At 54.7% G+C, this 17,768-nt stretch overlaps 1 protein-coding gene across 8 annotated transcripts; it reads right to left on the bottom strand.

The window, feature by feature from the left end:
- Window positions 1–439: 439 nt before the first annotated feature.
- Window positions 440–17,747, bottom strand: CIZ1 (CDKN1A interacting zinc finger protein 1). Of its 8 annotated transcripts, XM_067743135.1 has the most exons (18): window positions 17,475–17,744; window positions 16,795–16,915; window positions 16,435–16,550; window positions 14,599–14,670; window positions 12,510–12,736; window positions 10,067–10,160; window positions 9,778–9,886; window positions 8,941–9,277; window positions 8,649–8,856; window positions 8,267–8,388; window positions 7,481–7,678; window positions 6,596–6,720; window positions 4,198–4,285; window positions 3,634–3,747; window positions 3,286–3,435; window positions 1,497–1,566; window positions 1,151–1,272; window positions 440–780 (listed from the first exon to the last, which is right to left on the bottom strand). In XM_067743135.1, the coding sequence occupies exons 2-18, from the start codon at window positions 16,908–16,910 to the stop codon at window positions 565–567; spliced, it is 2,484 nt and encodes an 827-aa protein (XP_067599236.1). In that variant the 5' UTR covers window positions 16,911–16,915; window positions 17,475–17,744; the 3' UTR covers window positions 440–564. The 8 variants fall into 8 exon arrangements, with proteins under 8 accessions (XP_067599236.1, XP_067599234.1, XP_067599230.1 ...); XM_067743133.1 differs by having other exon boundaries at window positions 3,310–3,435; window positions 8,649–9,277; window positions 17,475–17,745; XM_067743129.1 differs by having other exon boundaries at window positions 8,649–9,277.
- Between the last annotated feature and the right edge of the window lie 21 nt (window positions 17,748–17,768).

Genomic DNA, 17,768 nt, shown 5'->3' with positions numbered 1-17,768 from the left:
CCTGCCCTTCAGCTTCCATAGGGTCCAGCTGGGAGAGGCCAGGACAGGGGTCCAGAGTTCAGGCTCGGGGTCAAATCCTGGCCACTCACCAGATATATGACCTTCAGCAGGCACTTGACCTTGCTAGGCCTCAGTTTCTTCATCTGGGATAATGGGATAATTTGGGGATAACAAGACCTACCTCCTAGGGACACTGTGAAGATTAAATGAGATCTTACTTGAAGGTAGTACTTTCCTAGCCTGGGTACATTATTAAGAGGGAAACTGAGGCTCAGGAGGTGAAACACCTCATAATCCCAGAGTCCCTGGTTAGGGAGCCTGTCTTCAGCTTTCCAGTTCTGCCACCACACTACCCGCAGGGGCTGGGTGCTGACTGAGAGCTAGCTGGGGGCCCCCTTTCCCTGTCCACCCAGACGGAAGTGCTGGTGGGGACTATACAGCCAAACTACCTTCTTTTATTGGATTTTGAGTAAAAACACCAACCATGTCACAGTCTCCACACAGACTCCTAAAAAGCGTAGCAGATCTAGACCCAGACGGGGCAGCTGTGGGCCGCTCCCTCCATCAGGTTTTGAGGCGGCTTGAGCGCCGGGGTAGAGGGTGCTGAGCGGGTTGGGCTGTCACCTTGCTGGGCGTTTTGGCTGTGTCCTGGGTGCTGGGCTGCGTGGGTGTGCGGCCGCCGGAGGTGAACAGAGCAGTCAGGGCGTTCCGGGCGTTGATTGCACACCGGCGGCTCACGGGCCTGGTGGTGGGGCTGGGGTTCTTGGCCTTCTTATATTTCTGGACACAGAGAGTGCAGGTGAGGCCAGGCTTCCTCCCCACCTGGTGTGCTCCTGGCCAGAGGCTGTTTCCCCAGCCCAGTTGAGACAGCGTCAGACATGCTGTGTGACCCTGTGTGATGTGCTCAGCCTCTCTGGGCCAGAGCTCTAGAGCTAACAGCCCAGCCCTCAGCACCCACCAGAACAACTGCAGAGAGACGTTGGCCCCAACGTGGCTCTGATTCCCTTTGTGGGCAGAGCCTCTCACTGGGGGCTGTACCCAGGGGCTGAGGCCAAACACAGGAGGGAGGTGGCCACTGGCTGTCCCCATCATCTAGGACACAGTCTTGACTCCCTGGGCAGGGCAGAGCCGGGAAGGGGGCCTGACTCACCTGCAGGTTCTCAAAGTGGGCCAGGGACTTGCAGTGGGAGAGCTGCGCCCCTGAGTTGCTGTGATAGAATTTGTGGCAGATGCGGCAGATGTAGCCCATCACAGGCACCAGGAAGTCCACACCTGTGGGACAGCAGGGTCTGTGCACTCACATGCCTCACCAGCCAGGTGTCCCCCCTTCTCTAGGGGCCCATTTGCTACCCCTCCCCACCCTCCAGATGGGAAAAGAAAAGAGGACGAGGGGACAGGATGCCTGGCCAGGATGCTGTGGCTGGGATCTGGGGGGTCGCCTGGAGGCGACCTGAGGGCCGCAGCTCCTGCAGGTGGGGTCAGGGCTGGGGTCTTACCATATGCCGTGTCGGGGCTGTAGGTCTCCGAGCCTTTCCACTCCTCTATGGATATATCTCTGGATCTCACCTGGAAACACACACAGGTGTGGGCCTCCATTGGTTCTGGCTTCCCCTAGCCTCCTCCTAAACGCAGGCGGGGACTGGAACCCACCCATGCTCTTCAATCAAGGAACCCCGCCTTGATTTCCAGGAGGTTGTGGGTGGCATGTTCTGAGCCTTTGCACATGCTGATCCTGCCCCCCGAGTGCCTTTCCCAATCTATACTTTCCAGGTTCAGCTCAATCAGTCCCCTCCTCCAGGAAGCCCTCCTGCTCCCACACTGGCCATAATCCATGCCAGGTATGCCCAACACATCACACGTGTCATTTCGCTGAATCCTCATAACAACTTTCTATGGTTTGCCCATTTTACATAAGAGGAGACTGAGTCCCAGGCACATTAACTCACTTGCCCAGGGTCATACAGCGGGTTTATGGAGGTGCAGGGTAGTGAGCCCTGGTGAGCCCCCAGCCCGGTTACACTCTGCCATGAGCCCCCCGCCAGCTCCCTAATGCTGCAGCAATCACAGTCTTAGGGGGTAGGTTTCAAGTGATCAAGGATCCCTTGTCTCACTGGCTGGACATGAGCCCCTTCCAGACAAGGCCACGCCTAGCAGTGCCTTGCAAACAAATCTGGCTTTTAAGAATAACGACCACCCCCTGGGCTGTGACCCTTCCTTACAGTCTGAGTTGGGACTATTCTAAGCAGAGGAACAGGCTTATAGAGGCCAAGGGGCTTGCCCAGGGTCATGCCACTGCTGACCACTGAGTAGCAAAGCTGGCATCTCCCCCAACCTGCTTAGGGCTGGAGGCCACCCACGCAACCTTCCATCCACAGCCCCGTTATGCACCGCCCCCTGTGGCTGCCCCCTCACCACCCTGGACTGTAACAGACAAGTTCTGTGAGGACAGGGGCCAGAACTTCAACCCCAAGTACCCCTGGTATCCAGCACCAGGGCCTGGCCCAGAAGAGATGCTCTGGAAACACTTGTTAAACTGCAAAGCTCCTCCAGCTCCTCACTCATGGGAAGCAGCAGAGCTGGGGTATTTTGAGCACGGGCTCTGCAGTCTCGCCTCCTGGCATCCAAGTGGGTAAGATTCTGCCAGGAAAGTGCTTGGTACACGCGTGGCATACAGTAAGTGCTCGAAAAATGTTCACTGCTCTCGCCATCATCCTCATCATCATATTTCACTGACTTTTCCTGTATGCACCACATAGCTCCCCTCTCCATGACTTTTTTTTGTGTGTGTGTGTGTGTGGTACGCAGGCCTCTCACTGCTGTGGCTCTCCCACTGCGGAGCACAGGCTCCGGACGCGCAGGCTCAGCGGCCATGGTTCATGGGCCCAGCCGCTCCACGGCATGCGGGATCCTTCCGGACCGGGGCACGAACCCGTGTCCCCTGCATCGGCAGGCGGACTCTCAATCACTGCGCCACCAGGGAAGTCCTCTCCATGCCTTTATGATGCTGTTCTCTTGCCCCAGGATGCCCTTTCTCTTCCACAAGTAAAAACAGCAGCCAGGCTTTGAAGACCTTGCATATTTCACCTGCTACCCTATAGGTGTCATGATGTATATTTACATATCGTCATATTGAATAGAGTTCCTATTGATACTAAATCGTGGCAGGCCTTAGTGCCCAAAGATGCCAGCACGGTGCCTCCTGGCCCCTGGGAGGCGGGGTGAGGTCTCTCCTGGGCTGGGAGTCCAGCCACCAGCCTCCGTTCCACACCACCTCCCCCCAAGCACCTGCTTGCAGAATTCCTCCTCAACCTCGATCTCTTCTTCATCATCGTCGTCCTCCTCCTCTTCTTCATCACCCTCAAAGCAGCCCACGGCGTCCACCGTGATGAAGTGGTCCTCATCTTGGCTGGCAATCTCCTTCTCGAGCATCTTCAGCTTCCCAGGGAGTGGGTGAAGGCTCAAGTCAGCTCTGGGCAGCCAGGGTGCGACACCCCATCCTCCCCACACCCCAAAGAACTCCAGTCCCCCCGGGCCTGCTATGAACTTGGACTGGAATACACCTCAACTTGCTGTGTGGCCTTGGCCAAGTCTCTACTTCCCTGGGCCCATGTCCTCTGAGGGAGCTGGGGTTACCTCCTTGGCTTTGTCCTTATGCCCCTGGGACTTCACATGTTCCACAAACTTGCGGGGGGTCTTGAAGTAGCGGTTGCAAACAGTGCAGAAAGGCCGCAGGGATTGCTTGGCGATCTGGGGACAGGAGGGCAGGCCAAGTGGGCGGCGGGCAGCAGCCCCAGGCGCAGCCAGGCAGGGGCCCAGCGAGACCTCGCCTCCCACTTGCAGGCCCACCACCTCTGTGATCAGCCGGCTGTGCTGCACAGAACACAGGCAAACACCTCCCGTCCCTGTGCTATAAGGAAGGACGACAGATGGTAACAGAGACAGGACCGTCGGAAGACAGGGAGAGAGGGCAGGCACCTGAGGACCCCACGAGCCCCGAGGCTGAATGCAGGGTGAGATGGTGCCTTGCCCACACTGGACAGTTGGGGAAACTGAAGCCCAAAGAGGAAACGTGACTGACTCGTCATGAGTTACGGCCACGCAGTGACAAAGGCTGACGTTTGCTTTCTGCTCCCAACCTGGGCTCCCTCCTCCGCAGCCCTGGGCTTGGGCGCCTTTGCAGCAGGTGGGTCCTCATACCTTGTGGTCCTGCGTCCTCCGGTGCTGGATCAGGTCCCCCATGTAGTAGAGCTGGCAGGTGTTGCACCAGCGCCTGGGTGGAGGCTCTCTAAATGATGACAATCAAAACAAGTACAGTGTGACACCGCATTCTTGCTGGAAAGACAGCAGCTCTTCCAGACGCTCCATAAACGGAATGCAATTCCAACAGAAGCGTTTTTTTGGAAACTTAACAAAATGGTCCTGAGGCTCATCTGGAAGAATACTTAAATAGGAATAAGAGAGAAAACTTGGGGGGAGAAATGAGATTTAGAAGCATCTGGGATACCAGGAGGCCACCAGGACGGTGACAGAACTGAGGATATCTGCCCTGGAGATCTCCTCTTATCCTTCAGTTTAGATAAAACCTCCCTTTCCTAGAGCTGTTCTTCCGCCTCCCCCCATTTCTGGACCTGTCCCAATCCCAGGTAGCCAGGCCCCCCTCTGGGACCCCAAAGTGCCACTGCTCCAGCATTTTCCACGATGAATTGGGAGGACCTGATCCCTTCTCTGCCCTCACTGGACTGCAAGCTCTGGGAAGCCAGGACACCACCCCAGCATCCCCGGGGCCTGGCATGGGATCAGCCCAGAGTTTCTGACTGTGTCAGAAGGACACACAGCCTATCGGAAGGACTGCCACATTCTGCACAGGGCCAAGTCCAGATTCAAGGGCAGACATCATCAGAAGACAGTGTAATCGGAATCCCCTCCACCTGAAGCTTGTTTATAGCTTGGGCTACAGCCCTGCAGTTTTCTTCCGTCACAAGATCTTTTTTTTTTTAATTAATTAGTTTGTTTCTTTAATTTTTTTGGCTGTGTTGGGTCTTCGTTGCTGCATGTGGGCTTTCTCTAGTTGTGGCGAGCGGAGGCTGCTCTTCGTTGCAGTGCGCGGCTTCTCATTGCGGTGGCTTCTCTCGTTGCGAAGCATGGGCTCTAGGCACGCAGGCTTCAGTAGCTGTGGCACGTGGGCTCAGTAGTTGTGGCGCACGGGCTTAGTTGCTCTGCGGCACGTGGGATCTTCCCAGGCCAGGGCTCAAACCTGTGTTCCTTGCATTGGCACGCAGATTCTTAACCACTGCACTACCAGGGAAGCCCAAGATCTATTTTTATATTGAATATAATCAAACTCATTCTGCAAACGCTATTTTGGATCCTGTTCTAACTTGACACTGCATCACACATATGTTTCCACATTATCAGAAATTCCCTAGAATTAGTTCTACCACCAAGTGGATAAGACTTAAACTGATCTGACTAATTCCCTAGTTTTGAAAAGATCATTTCCAACTAAATTTTTTCACCATTGCATTAACTCTGCAAGGAGCAACTCTGTGAGTCACCTTTCTCCTGTCTTTATGATGATTTGGCCTAAGTATAACTCCTAGGTCAGCAAGCAAAGGGAGCCTTAAGGCTGGAGAACATCCTACAAAGCCACAGGGAAGCTCTTCTCTTAGTGAGAACTGCCTAACAGAGACACAGAAGCCTTTGGAGAGAGTGCTTCCCGTCACGCAGGAGATGCAAGCTGAAGCTACCCGAGGGCCCTTCCTGTCCCCTCACCCCATGCAGGGAGCTTCAAGCTGTGACCCTCTATAAATGCTCATGGCACAGTGCCCGACCATTGACCCAAGGCCTATCTAGCCTCTGAAAGGGTCTGATTTGGCCTCCACAGGACTTGTTTCATCTTGTTTTAATTCTGAACTAGCTGTTAACATTTTGAAATTGGGAGATTCACATACAAATCTAGGTTTCTAGATGCCTCTGAAAAACCAGGAGGTCTGGAGCTGAGTGGCAGCTGTCCTGTGAGACACAGCCCATATCCCGCAGGGTGTCCCGAGCCAGCACCATCCTGTTTCTTTCACTGATGATGCCTCGCAGCCCCTGCAGGCCTCAGTGATTGCCCACAGAGCACCCCAAGAGCCAGTCCCAGACTCTGGGAGGGCTGACATTTCTGATGGGCCAAGTCCCCACGACAAAGAAAAGGGGTGACCCAGGGAAGCTCTAACCTCAAGCCACAAGATGAGCAGATCCTGACCTTCAGGCCCCCGTGGTTGGGGTCAGCATATATGCCAGGGGAGCAGGATGTCCCACAACCCACTTCCCTCCCACATACATGGTCACACTGTTCCTGCCTGGATGTAACCTTAAGAGACTGTCTAGCTCATGAGTTCCTGCATTACACCCCTCGTGAGGCCATTTTACAGATAAGGAAAACTGAGGTCCAAGGCCACACAGTTAGTGGTGTGACGAGGTGTCTCAGGTTGGGCAATGCTTAACCCAAAAGCAGACCTTGTGGATGGTAGATTCAGGGTCCCTTTCTGCCGGGGGCTGGCTTGCGAGGCCGCCTACCCCCCCTACAGCGGCTCTGAGATCCCCCACTCACTGGTCCTCTCGCTCCAGGACATCCCGGGGCACAGGCAGCAGGGACAGGAGGCAGGCTTGGCTCATGTGCTGGATGTCTCCGAGCCGCTGCTGGTGCTGGGCCCCCGACATGTGGTCCTGGAACTCCTGCGGCAGGCGAGAGGGAGGAAGGGGCATGAGGAGTGAGCCCCAGAATGGTGAGCAAGAGTGCGGCCCGGGGAAGAGGCCTTCAACCTTAGCTTCATGCTCACCCCACCTCCGCTGGGAGGCCGTTTCTCTTACAACCCTGTGTGGGCCAGAGAAGGATGGTGAACGGAGGCACGGAGTGAGTACACGCCAGCCAGAGCCTCTGCTCCCCCTGGAGACTGAGCGCCTCCAAGGCGAGGAGCAGTCTGATCAAATTCCAGGTTCCCATGACTCTGCTCAGGGGAGGCACAGAGGGACGAAGGTAACAGTAGCGATAGTAATAATCATACCAGTATGATGCTGTTATTAATGCTGGACTCGCTCTGGGCCGGGCCTGGGGCTTATGACTTCAGTGTCAAGTCGCTGAATCCCCAGAACTTGCCAGTGAGGTGGGTTCTATTTTTTTTTTCTAGAGGCGGGTTCTAAATGTCTCCTCCTCTGACACATGCGGAAACCGAGGCACAAAGGGTGGCATTCACCTTCCGAAACCCACATGGCCAGTCAGGGCTGATTTGAACCAGGTCCACCCAACTCTAAAATCCTGCCCCCTTGGCTGGTCGGGAAATGTTTTGTGAGCAAATGTACAGCTGCTGGGGGTGGGGCTTGAGGGCCCACGTGGCCACAGAGGCAGCCGTGGGAAGGGCAGGCTAGGCATCACATACAGACCCCAAGCCCTCCGCCCGCCCACGTGACCTCCCCACCCAGCCGCTGGGGGCGGTACCTGCTGGCTGCTGCAGCCGGCCTTGCAGATGTAGCAGAAGAACTGAAGGGCCTGCTTAGAGGGCACGCTGGCCGCCACAGGGGTGGCAGAGGTAGAGTCGCCGGCCCAGGGCCCAGGTGTGAGGGGTACGGTGCTAAAGGCCCGGCTGTCGCTGCTCTGCAGGATGGTGACCTTCAGGGAGCCCCCAGCACCCCACACCTACACCGGAAGCAGGAGCAGAGCTACCACCAGCTGGGCGCTTACAGTGGGCCAGCCCCATGCTAAACATCTAGGAGCCGTCCTGACAGCCCACTTTACAAGTGGGGAAACTGAGGCTCTGAGTGGTCAGGTGATTGCCCAAGCTCGCTCAGCCAGGAAGCACCACAGTTAGGATTCAAACCCAGGTCCGCCTCACTCTAAAAGTCTACCCACCCCACCCCCCACATGACAGATGGAGACGCATGAAGAAGGGAGGGGGTTTGGCCAGGAGGCAGGGCTGGGCCCCAGCCCCAGGCACAGGCTTCCAGCTGCGCTCCCTCCGCTGGAGCAACGTTACCTGTAGGGGGCTCTGGGGGCTCTAGTTTCAGGGTGAGCCGGCTGGAAGGGACCCTTATCACTAAAAGTACCTCCAGGTCATCAGAGCAAAGGCATGTGAAGGCTGAACCACTGTCACTGAACCACTGTCAAACCCAGTCTGGTCTGCCCACGAACCCAGGTGGAGGGCTGCTGTCACATTTCACAGGAGGGGAAACCCGAGGGGGCGCTGAGGGGGTGCACCATGTGGTCCTCATCAGCATCTCTACCCACCCCCAGCATCTCTCTTGCTCTTTCTTCACATTCTCCCACATCCAGGCCACTGGTCAACTCTTCCTGGCTCTCCTCCAGGCCAACCTGGGCGCCCACTGGCTCTGGCGAGGCCTCCTCCAGGCCTGAAATGACAGATGTGCTCTGCTTCCCCAGGGTCCATCTCCCACCTGGGCCCTGAGGGACCCAGGCCCAAGAGCCACCTTCTCTGCCCACATCCAGGACCTTGAAGCCTCCAGTGCAGACGGCCCCGAACCCTAGATCCAGGCCCAACCCTCAGTCCCAGGCAGCACCCAGTCAGGGTTGGACAGTGCCAGGGCAGGACTGAAGGGTTCAGGCAGAGCTGTCCCATCACCAGGCCGGCTGGGAGCCACTGCTCACTTACCTGCTCCAGCTTCCACTGTATCGGGCGGCGTCTCCAGCACTGCAGAGGGAACCGGAACTGGGGCTTTCTCCAGTGCCGGCACCGACACCTGTGGCTGAGTCTGAGGCTGTCTCTGGTTTGGCTCCAGTGGCTGCACTGGCAACTGCACTGGACGTTGCTCCAGTGGCAGCTCCAGCGGCTGGAGCCTCGGCTGCGCTTCTGTCTGGACCTGTGGATACGTCTGCGTCTGTGCCTGCTTCTGCAGCAGTGGCTGCACCTGCCTTGGGGACTGTGAATGTGCCTGTGGCTGCACCTGTTTCTGTGGCTCTGCCTCCTTCTGCAGCTGCAGATGCTCCTGTCGTGGTACTAAGTGCTCTGGAGAGGTCTGTGTCTGTGCCTGCTTCTGCAGCTTTGGCTGCACCTGGGCCTTCAATGGTAGCATCTGTGGCTGAGTCTCTGGCTGAGTCTGTGGCTGCACCTGGGCTTGGATCTGCAGAACTCGTGGCTGAAATCGTGGCAGCACTCGAGCTTCCAGTGGCTCAGGCAGCAGCTCGGTTGTCTGTGTCTGCTTTGGTGCCATCAACCGGGCCTGTGGCTGGACCTTTGCCTGCAGCTGCCCCGGGGTTCCCTTCTCTGTGGGCTCCTCTGAGCTAGGAAGGATCAAAAGAAGATCAAATTCAATTGGCCCCAGGGGCTCCCAAGAAAGGCCATGACCTAGGCTCCAGTCCTAGCTATGCCGCATACAAAGCTAGGGATTTGGACGAGCCCCCTCGGCTCTCTGGGTCCCAGTTGCACCTAAATAAATTGGATCACTTGCTCCCACCTCCCACAGCTTGCTAATATGTATCCGAGGTCCTGCAAGCCTGCCTACCCTCTGCCCACTCTCTGAGGTTCCAGGCTCACGTCTTCACCCCTCCAAGCTGGCCACCTCACCTGCCTCCAGGTGATTCAGTCACAGTGAAGATGCCAGAGTCCGTCTGGCTGAGGGCCTTCCCAGGTAAGGTGAAGAATTAGGTTTGACATTCCTCCAAGCCAGAAACCAAGGCCCTTTCCTTGAAGGATCTCACCCCACCAACCCCCTACCCTCTGCCTTTGCAGGAATCAGGGTACAGGGTACCTGGGCCCCAGGCAGGTTTTCAGCATCAGTTACCTCTTTGACCTTTTAGCTGGTGGCTCAGACGCCACACAAGACTCAGGCTCAGGTGCTGCAGCGCGTTTCTCCTTAGTGATGCAATCTAGGCAGTGGGGAGATTCTTGGTCTGGAATGGAGGGCAGGTGAATGACTGCCGTGCTGGATATAGCACGCACGAGCTCCAGGAGATGGGGCCTGGGCTCACCCCCCCACCCACCCTGCAAGATCCCTGCCTCCATGACCACCCCTGCGCCCCACTGCCCTAACCCGCGTCCCCTCTGAAGGGCCAGCAACCTCCCTCCCTCACCTTCAGGTGTGTCTGTTCGGGGCTCTGCGGCTTCCTCAGACCCCTCTGGGGGGTCTGACTTGTCCTCCACAGGCATCGTCTGAGAAGAAGAATCCTGCTTCCTTTCAGAAACCATTTATGATACCTGCCACCCACCCCAGTAAATACTCCCTTGCCCAAGAGCGGCTGCAACACGTCCCCCAGAGGATGACGGGGCCGGCCCCAGAGAAGATCCTAAACACCCCAGGAATTCTGTCCAGGGGGTTCCATCTAGCTGCCTGCCGGTTAAGTAAATGCAGGTTTGGGGGATGCAATGCCTTCACGTGGTCCACGGTGTTGCCTCCTGATTCCCCACCCTGTTCTCCACAAAGCAGCCAGAAGGATCCTTCTCTCTTTTTTTTTTTTGTTGGTCATGCCGCTTGGCTTGCGGGATCTTAGCTCCCGGACCAGGGATGGAACCCAGGCCACGGCAGTGAAAGCGCAGAGTCCTAACCACTGGACCACCAGGGAATTCCTGAGGGACCTTTCTCAAACCTGATCATGTCTCTCATCTCTGTCAGGCTGCAACCCTCCCGTGATTTCCCATAGCCCTGGATGACTCCTTCCTTACCCCAAGCCTGAAACTACCCACCCGCCCCACCCCCCTGCACAATCTGGCCCGTACCCCATGCCCACCCCTGCAGCCTCAGCTCTCCCCACGCTCCCCCTCCCCCTCCCTATGTCCACACTGGCCTTTTCTCTGTTTCCCCAAAGCCCCAGGCCTTCTCCCAGAGCCTCAAAGGCACTTCTTGCAGGAAGCCCTCCTAAGCCATAGTACAGGCCCCCAGGGGCCCCAGGCTTCCTTTCTGTGGCATTTTTCATAGTCATAATTCATTGGCTGGAGCATTATTTGCATTAAGATCTCACCACTACCACCACCCCCTCCCCAGCCCAAGATCTCCAGGAGAGCATCTCCAGATGCCTTCTCTGCACCAGTGAGTCCTCCGCAGGACTTAACAGACATCTGTGAAATGAACACACGGCTCCACATGGTTCCAGGGCACCCCAGGAAGCCTCAGGAATCCACATGCAGCTTCCCTCCCTCCTCCTAAGCCCGAGGAACCAGGGCAAACATGCACCACATCAGGACTCCACACCCTTCAGAAGCTACCCAGCTCTCACCCTGCACGACATGGGCACTGGCTGTGAGTCAGGAGGGCTGGACTCTGGGTCTGTCGTGACAGCTGTGCAGTCCAGGGCAACCTCCACCCCACGGCCTCGGTTTTCCCATATGTAAAATGGGGGCAAGGAGGTAAACACTAGGCCAGACTGTGTCAGGACAAGCCCGACCGTAAAGTCAGAGGCCGCCTGGACCCCCCTCTGGAGGGAAATGCCTCCCCTCCCGATGTGGGCTGGCGCCAGAGCAGCCAGAAAAGGAGGGTGTTCCACCCCTCCACCGCCAGGTGCTCTCAGGAGTGTGGTGTGTGTGAGGAGCTGCCAGGACGTTCAGGGACAGGACAGGCTCAGGGAGGATACTATTCCCTTTGAAAATCTCTCTGAGGCTTCCTCCTTTCGTCAGGGAAAGGCCTGTAGCGGCTGAGAACCTTCGGCTGGCAACGGAGTAGAGTTGAGCATTTTAGAACATTGTTTTACCCCCAGTCACTTTTCTTTTACTTCTATGTATGGCAATTAATTTAGCTTTTTTTTTTTTTAATTTCAGACAGTGATATAATGTTTCCTTTTTAACTAAATGTAGCAGAGAAGCAGCTACTTCATTTAAAGCTGTGCTATCCCAGACCGTAGCTACTAGTCACATGTACCTGGCTTTTGAGCCCTGGAAATGTTGGAAGCCGAATTGAGACGTAAGCATAAAATATACACCGGAATTTAAAGACTTACTACAAAAAACAAAAAAAACCGGAATGTAAAATGCCGTGTTCATTTTTTATATTGATTACAGGTTGAAATCATTTTTTAAATATATTAAGTTGAATAAAATATGCTAGTAAAATTAATTTCACCTGTTTCTTTTTACTTTGTTACTGTGATTACTAGAAATTTTTAAATTACATGTATGGCTCACATTTTATTTCCACTGGGCAGAGCTGATTTAAAGAAAATTGGTAGAATACACCTAAAATGAATACAATGTTATATGTCAGTTACATATCAGTTTTTTCAGAAAGAGAGAGATATTAGTAAATAATATAAATAGTAATTAAAAAGGGAATAAATAATAATACTGGTGGTGTTTGGATATAGCAAAAATCACATTGGGGTTCAGGAATATTTAAAGTTTGGGAAACACTAAGCGAGTCTAACTCCTGCCCCCTTCCCCATTTTACAGATGAGGAAACTGATGTACAAAGAGGGGTATGATCTGCCCAAAGGCCAATGTGAGCCAGAGAGGGCAGAGCTGGGCTGATCCCCAGATACACCCTCTCCCATTCCCATCCTCGCCTGCTCCAGTCCAGATACCACTCACCTTGCGACTAGGGGTTGTAGAGGAGGTCCGGGCCTGTTTCTGGGTGTTCCGCCCTGAAAGGTTGAGCTGCGAGGGGTTTATGGGGACCCCAACAGGAGGAGGGCCCAGCAGGGACTGCCGAGTGGCCTGGGGAAAGAACTGCTGTAGATTTGGGGTGGCCAACTGCGGAGGTGTGAGGCTGGGAGCTGTCAGGTTTGGGGTTGCCAGGTTGTAGCCACGGAGGTTACCTGTGTGTGAAAAGAAGGGAGAAAAGGGATTACAACTGTGGTTGGGTGGTAGAGGCTAGGGTCAGGGGTCAGTCCCCCAAAGCATCACCACAGTTAACTTCCAAGGGGACCCTCCCCACCCAAGGGCAGCCAGAGGGGAGAGATGAGAGCTGAAGACGCAGTCCCACCTGGACCACTGGTGGAGAGGGGGTTTTAGGGCTAGCGTCTTCTGCTCCAGCTGGGGAGGGAAGGGGGCCTTTTCCCACCCCAAATGCCTCCCTGGTCAGTGGCTTAAGCACCCCCAGCAACTCCGCTCACCCTCAGGCATGCTTTAGTGTACACCTTAAGGTATGTGAAAGATTCAGCACAGGACCCAAAGGGAGAACCAGCAAGATGACTGGTCCCTGGAATAATACGACACTCTCCTACCAATAGAAGCTACCCTTCATCAAGTTTCCTGGGAAGCAGCCACTTGCTAAGCACTTTCTATGCATGGCTTCACTCACCCCGCCCAGCCACCATCAGAGTAAGCATTATCCTCTCTACTGATGACAAAATAGAGACACAAAGCGAAGGAGTGGCTTGTCCAGGGTCTCTGGGAGTGGCACTGCTGTCCACAGCTGGCTACCGGAGAGGATTCAGGGCATCTTCCTGACTCCTCCCTCTCTTCACCCTCCCCCATCCAAGCCAACACCAGATTCTATTAACACTGACTCCTACTCCTCTCCTCAGTCTAGCCTGACCCCTCTTCAAATCTCCACTCCTACCACCCCCCTTCCTCCAAAGCCACTTCATCCCCTGTACGAATTTCAGCCACAGATTTTGCACTGGATAGCAGCAAACAGTGATCTTTCAAAAACCACATTCTGACTTGGCCCCTCCCCCTGCCTAAGCCCTTCCATAGCTCCCTGATACTCAGGAACGAAGCCCATTCTTCACCGTGCAAGGTCCAGTCCTGCGCTCCTCCCTGACCTCCTTTCTCGCAATTCTCCCCACACACGTGCCCACTTTATTCCAGCTACATGCTCCCATGCATCCCTCAAACAAGCCTGGTCTCTGCCTGCCTCTGGGCCTTTGCAAATGCTGTTTCTTCTGTCTGGACTGTTCTACATCCCAATCATCCTTCATTCCTCTCTTTAGGTGATCTCCTTTGGGTGGCCTTCCCAGACCCTCTCTGTATCCCCAGAGGCCCCAGCTTCCCTGTTCTAGGACCACCTGCACAATTTCCTTGTCTGCTTCCCATTGCCCACCACCTAACCACCCTGCGAACTCCTTAAGGGCAGGCACCTCATCTGACTCAGAGATCCAGCACTGGGAATTGTGTGACCCAATAAAGGACAGTTTAAATCCCTGACCCAGTGCTGGGATGGGAGGCACAGGGGTTAAGGGCGTGCATGGGTCAGATGTGCTGGGAGAACTGGTTCAAATGCAGACTCCACAGTACAAGACCTGTGACCTTGAGCAAATCAGTTTCCCCTTCTTAGCCTCAGTTCCCTCATCTGTAAAATGGGGATAGTAAGAGTGCTTGACTCACAATGTTCTATGAGGATTCAATGAGATATACAAGTGTGCCTGGTATTTACTAAGGGTTTAATTAACATTAACTTAAAACAAATACATATACACATATGTGCAGAGAGAATGCTAACGAGCTCTTAAAAACAGTAAGATAAAAGGTGGCACACTCTAAAAGAAAAATAGACAAAGCACGTGGACAAGTCACAAAAGGAATTACAAATGTTTAACAGACAAATATAAAATATTCAACCGCACTAGCACTCCAAGAAATGTAAACTAAAACATTAATGATATAGCTTTTGCCAAGCAAATTAGTAGATTAGATGTATATATACACATATATATATATATCAAGAGTATAATACCCAATGTTGCCGTGGGCATGGTGAGACCGGCACTGTCATATGTGGCTGGTGGCATTGCAAACTGGTCCAGTCCTTTGGGAAAGCAATTTGGCAATACTTATCAAAAGCCATAAAATACCCATCCCCCCTGACCCAGTCATTCTACTTTTGGGAATCCATTCTAAGAGAAAATTCTGAAACATGATATTCATTCCATTATTTAAAGCAAAAAAAAGAAAAGAAAAGAAGTAGAAGAAAACAGCTGAGAAAGTTTAGGGACCCAAGGGCACACACCTCCAGCAGAATATTAAACAGCTGTTCAAAAACAATCTTTACAGAGACTTTCAAATCATTTGGTAAATGATCATGCCGCTATATTCAGTGAAAAAGAAACAAGATACAGCCTTTCACTTATATCAATAACCACAATCATATACAAGTCCCCAGGTTTGTGCCTAGAAAAAAAGGGGAGGAAATACACCAACACTTTAAAGGGTGGTTTTTTCTTTAGGAGTGAATCTGCATATGACAATTTGGGTTTTCTTATACTCTTTTTAAAATATTTCTTTCACTCTTCTTTGAAGAGTATGACTTTTTATTTTGTTTCTGTTTTTTTTTTTTTTTTTTTTGGTTTCTTTTTGCGGTACGCGGGCCTCTCACTGTTGTGGCCTCTCCCATTGCGGAGCACAGGCTCCGGACTCGCAGGCTCAGCGGCCATGGCTCACGGGCCCAGCCGCTCCGCGGCATGTGGGATCTTCCCGGACCGGAGCACAAACCCGCGTCCCCTGCATCGGCAGGCGGACTCTCAATCACTGCGCCACCAGGGAAGCCTGAAGAGTATGACTTTTAGAATGAGTAAGAAAAAGTGAAAAAATATATATACATTGTGGGTCCCTGTGTGTGGTTTTATCTCTCTACTCATCATCTATCATTTATAAGCCAGCTCTCAGGACCATCCACACCCATGTGGCCCCAGGAGGGCTGAAGAGTGATGACCATCACATCTTCTGACCTGACTGCATACCCTGCTGGGAGGCAGGATAGCCTGGTGTCTCAGAACATAGCTCCGTAGTAAGACCACTAATCAACACCTGGGCCTCAGTTTCTTCATCTGTAAAATGGGATCATGAGTGTATCTCCCCTTAGGGTTGTCAGCAGAGTCAAGGAATTGGGTTTGTCAGGGCCTCAGCACAGTGCCCAGCCCTGAGGAACCAGCCAGCAAGCCACAGCTACCGTGCGGGAGAGGCTGGGTCTGAAGATGAGCTGGCCCCACGTCTCTGGACCCCTGGATTACTCCTGCAGGGGCTAAGGTATCGGGAGCAGCTTCTTGTAAGGAAGAGATGAAAGACTGCTCTCCACATGGGGAAACTCAGGTAAGGACACAGGCTTAACGCAGAGGGCTAGAGACACCCACTCAGAGACCCAGGGGGTCAGGAGGCCCAGGCCTCTGTCTAGCTCAGCCACTGCTGATGCTATGTGACCCAGGGCAAATGACTTCCCTTCTCTGACATCCTCGGCATCCTCATCTGTCAAATAGGATGCAAAGAAAGGAGGGTGGTCAAAATAGATCTTGCCATCCATCATATCATCTAATCTGAATGTCAGCAAACTGTGCTGAGTAGCACCCACAGAGCTAACACCATGGCCAAGGGTACACCTCTGTGATCAGATAGACCTGCATTCAGTTGAGCAACTTAGGGACTTCCACCTCCTGGAGCCTCAGTGTCCTCATCTGTAAACCAGGACGCTGACACAGCTCCCTCTCAGGGTTACTGTGTGGATTTGATGAGATTCAGTGCCGTGGGGCTGCTGGGGATCTCCCGCTAAGATGGAGCGAGACAGGGCCCGCAGTCATACCTTGCAACTGCTGCAGCAGCAAAGCTCTCTGCAGCACAGAGCCGTTGAGGAGGGAGGCTGAGTTGGTGCCCTGGAGATTCAGGAGCTGCTGCTGTGGCTGCTGCTGGGGGAGCCCCCTGTGTGTTGAGAGCAGTGTCAGAGGGCTCTGGGGAGAGTCAAACCCTCCCTCTTCCCTGAGACCCCTCACCTCCATTCTCTGCCCCCCTCTACTGCAGACAGAGCATCCCCTTAGGGTGGGAATTGATGACCTCCAGGACTCAGACAGGGATGCTCCTGAGAGAAAGGGCTGGGAGGAGGTCTCCAAGGCATGGGTCAGAGGGGCAGGTCTAGAGCCGCCCACCCCTCCAGTGGGGAGCTTACCTGCTGACGGCCATGGGCAGTGGGGCCTGAGGTGGGGACTGCTGGAGCAGCTGCTGGAGCTGCAGCAACTGCTGCTGCTGGAGCTGCTGGAGCTGCTGCTGCTGCTGGTTGAACATGGCGGCTGCGGGAAGGGAAGGAGTCAGGCCGGGTCCCCGTCGCCCAGCCCCAGCCCGCGGCCCTCACACGCTGCCGACCGAGCTTCACGGCTACCCTCCCGGTCCTGCCCAGAGCGTGCCACGCGTGCGCCCCATCCTTTCCATACACCTCCAATTCCACCAGCAGCAGAGTTCAACCACCCTCCCGCCAATTTCCCCCATATCTTCCCAATAGTCCCTCCTCCAAATGCCCAACCGCACCCTCCATCCCTCCGACTCCCTCCGCTCCGCAGCTCCAGGACGAGCGTCCGACAGAAATACACCTCCCACCCCACCCTTCAGCCTTTCTCTGCGCCAATCACGTAGCGAAGCCAGCCCCTGTCCACTCACACACCTCTGATACGCCCACCCTGTCCCTTGCGCACATGTTGTCAATAACATCAGCGTCGCCCCACCCCCACCTTTCCCTTTCTTCCACGAACAAAGTAGGAGGAAGGCTTCCCTCCACCCTAATCCCCCCCATTCCGCTGAACCCCTTCCTCTACAGACAGAGCCAGCACTACACGTCAAAACCGGTGTCCCCACCTGTCAAAGAAGCCCTCGGCCTCCATTCAAGTGGCCCCTAAGGCTTCCGGCGTCCCCCCAGCCGCGCTCGGCCCGCGCACTTCGCCTCCCAGCGCGGCTTTGGCCTCGGGAACCACACAGCCTCCTCCCCGAACCCCCTCCTCAGTCGCGCAGCCCCCACCGTGGGGGGTGGGCCGCAGCTCCGGATCGCGGCTCCAACGGTCCCCGCAGCTCCCGGGGTCCCCGCTGCTCCGCCACGGCCTGTCCGCTCCGAAGGCCAGTCTGCAGGCCAGGGCAGGGCAGCGCCCTCTGGAG

The sequence above is a fragment of the Pseudorca crassidens genome, chromosome 7, assembly GCF_039906515.1.
Source record: "Pseudorca crassidens isolate mPseCra1 chromosome 7, mPseCra1.hap1, whole genome shotgun sequence".
NCBI classification, from domain to species: domain Eukaryota; kingdom Metazoa; phylum Chordata; class Mammalia; order Artiodactyla; family Delphinidae; genus Pseudorca; species Pseudorca crassidens.
This window is presented reverse-complemented; position numbering and strand designations above follow the sequence as displayed.

What these genes read in the sequence shown, in the direction of transcription:
- CIZ1 (XM_067743129.1), bottom strand. Translation starts at nt 16,910, where the DNA reads ATGTTCAACCAGCAGCAGCAGCAGCTCCAGCAGCTCCAGCAGCAGCAG. An exon ending in CCAGCTAAAAGGTCAAAGAG is followed by an intron (nt 9,278 to 9,777) that starts GTAACTGATGCT and finishes GATCCTTCCTAG; the next exon opens with CTCAGAGGAGCCCACAGAGA. An exon ending in GGAGGACGCAGGACCACAAG is followed by an intron (nt 3,748 to 4,197) that starts GTATGAGGACCC and finishes TCCTGTCCCCAG; the next exon opens with ATCGCCAAGCAATCCCTGCG.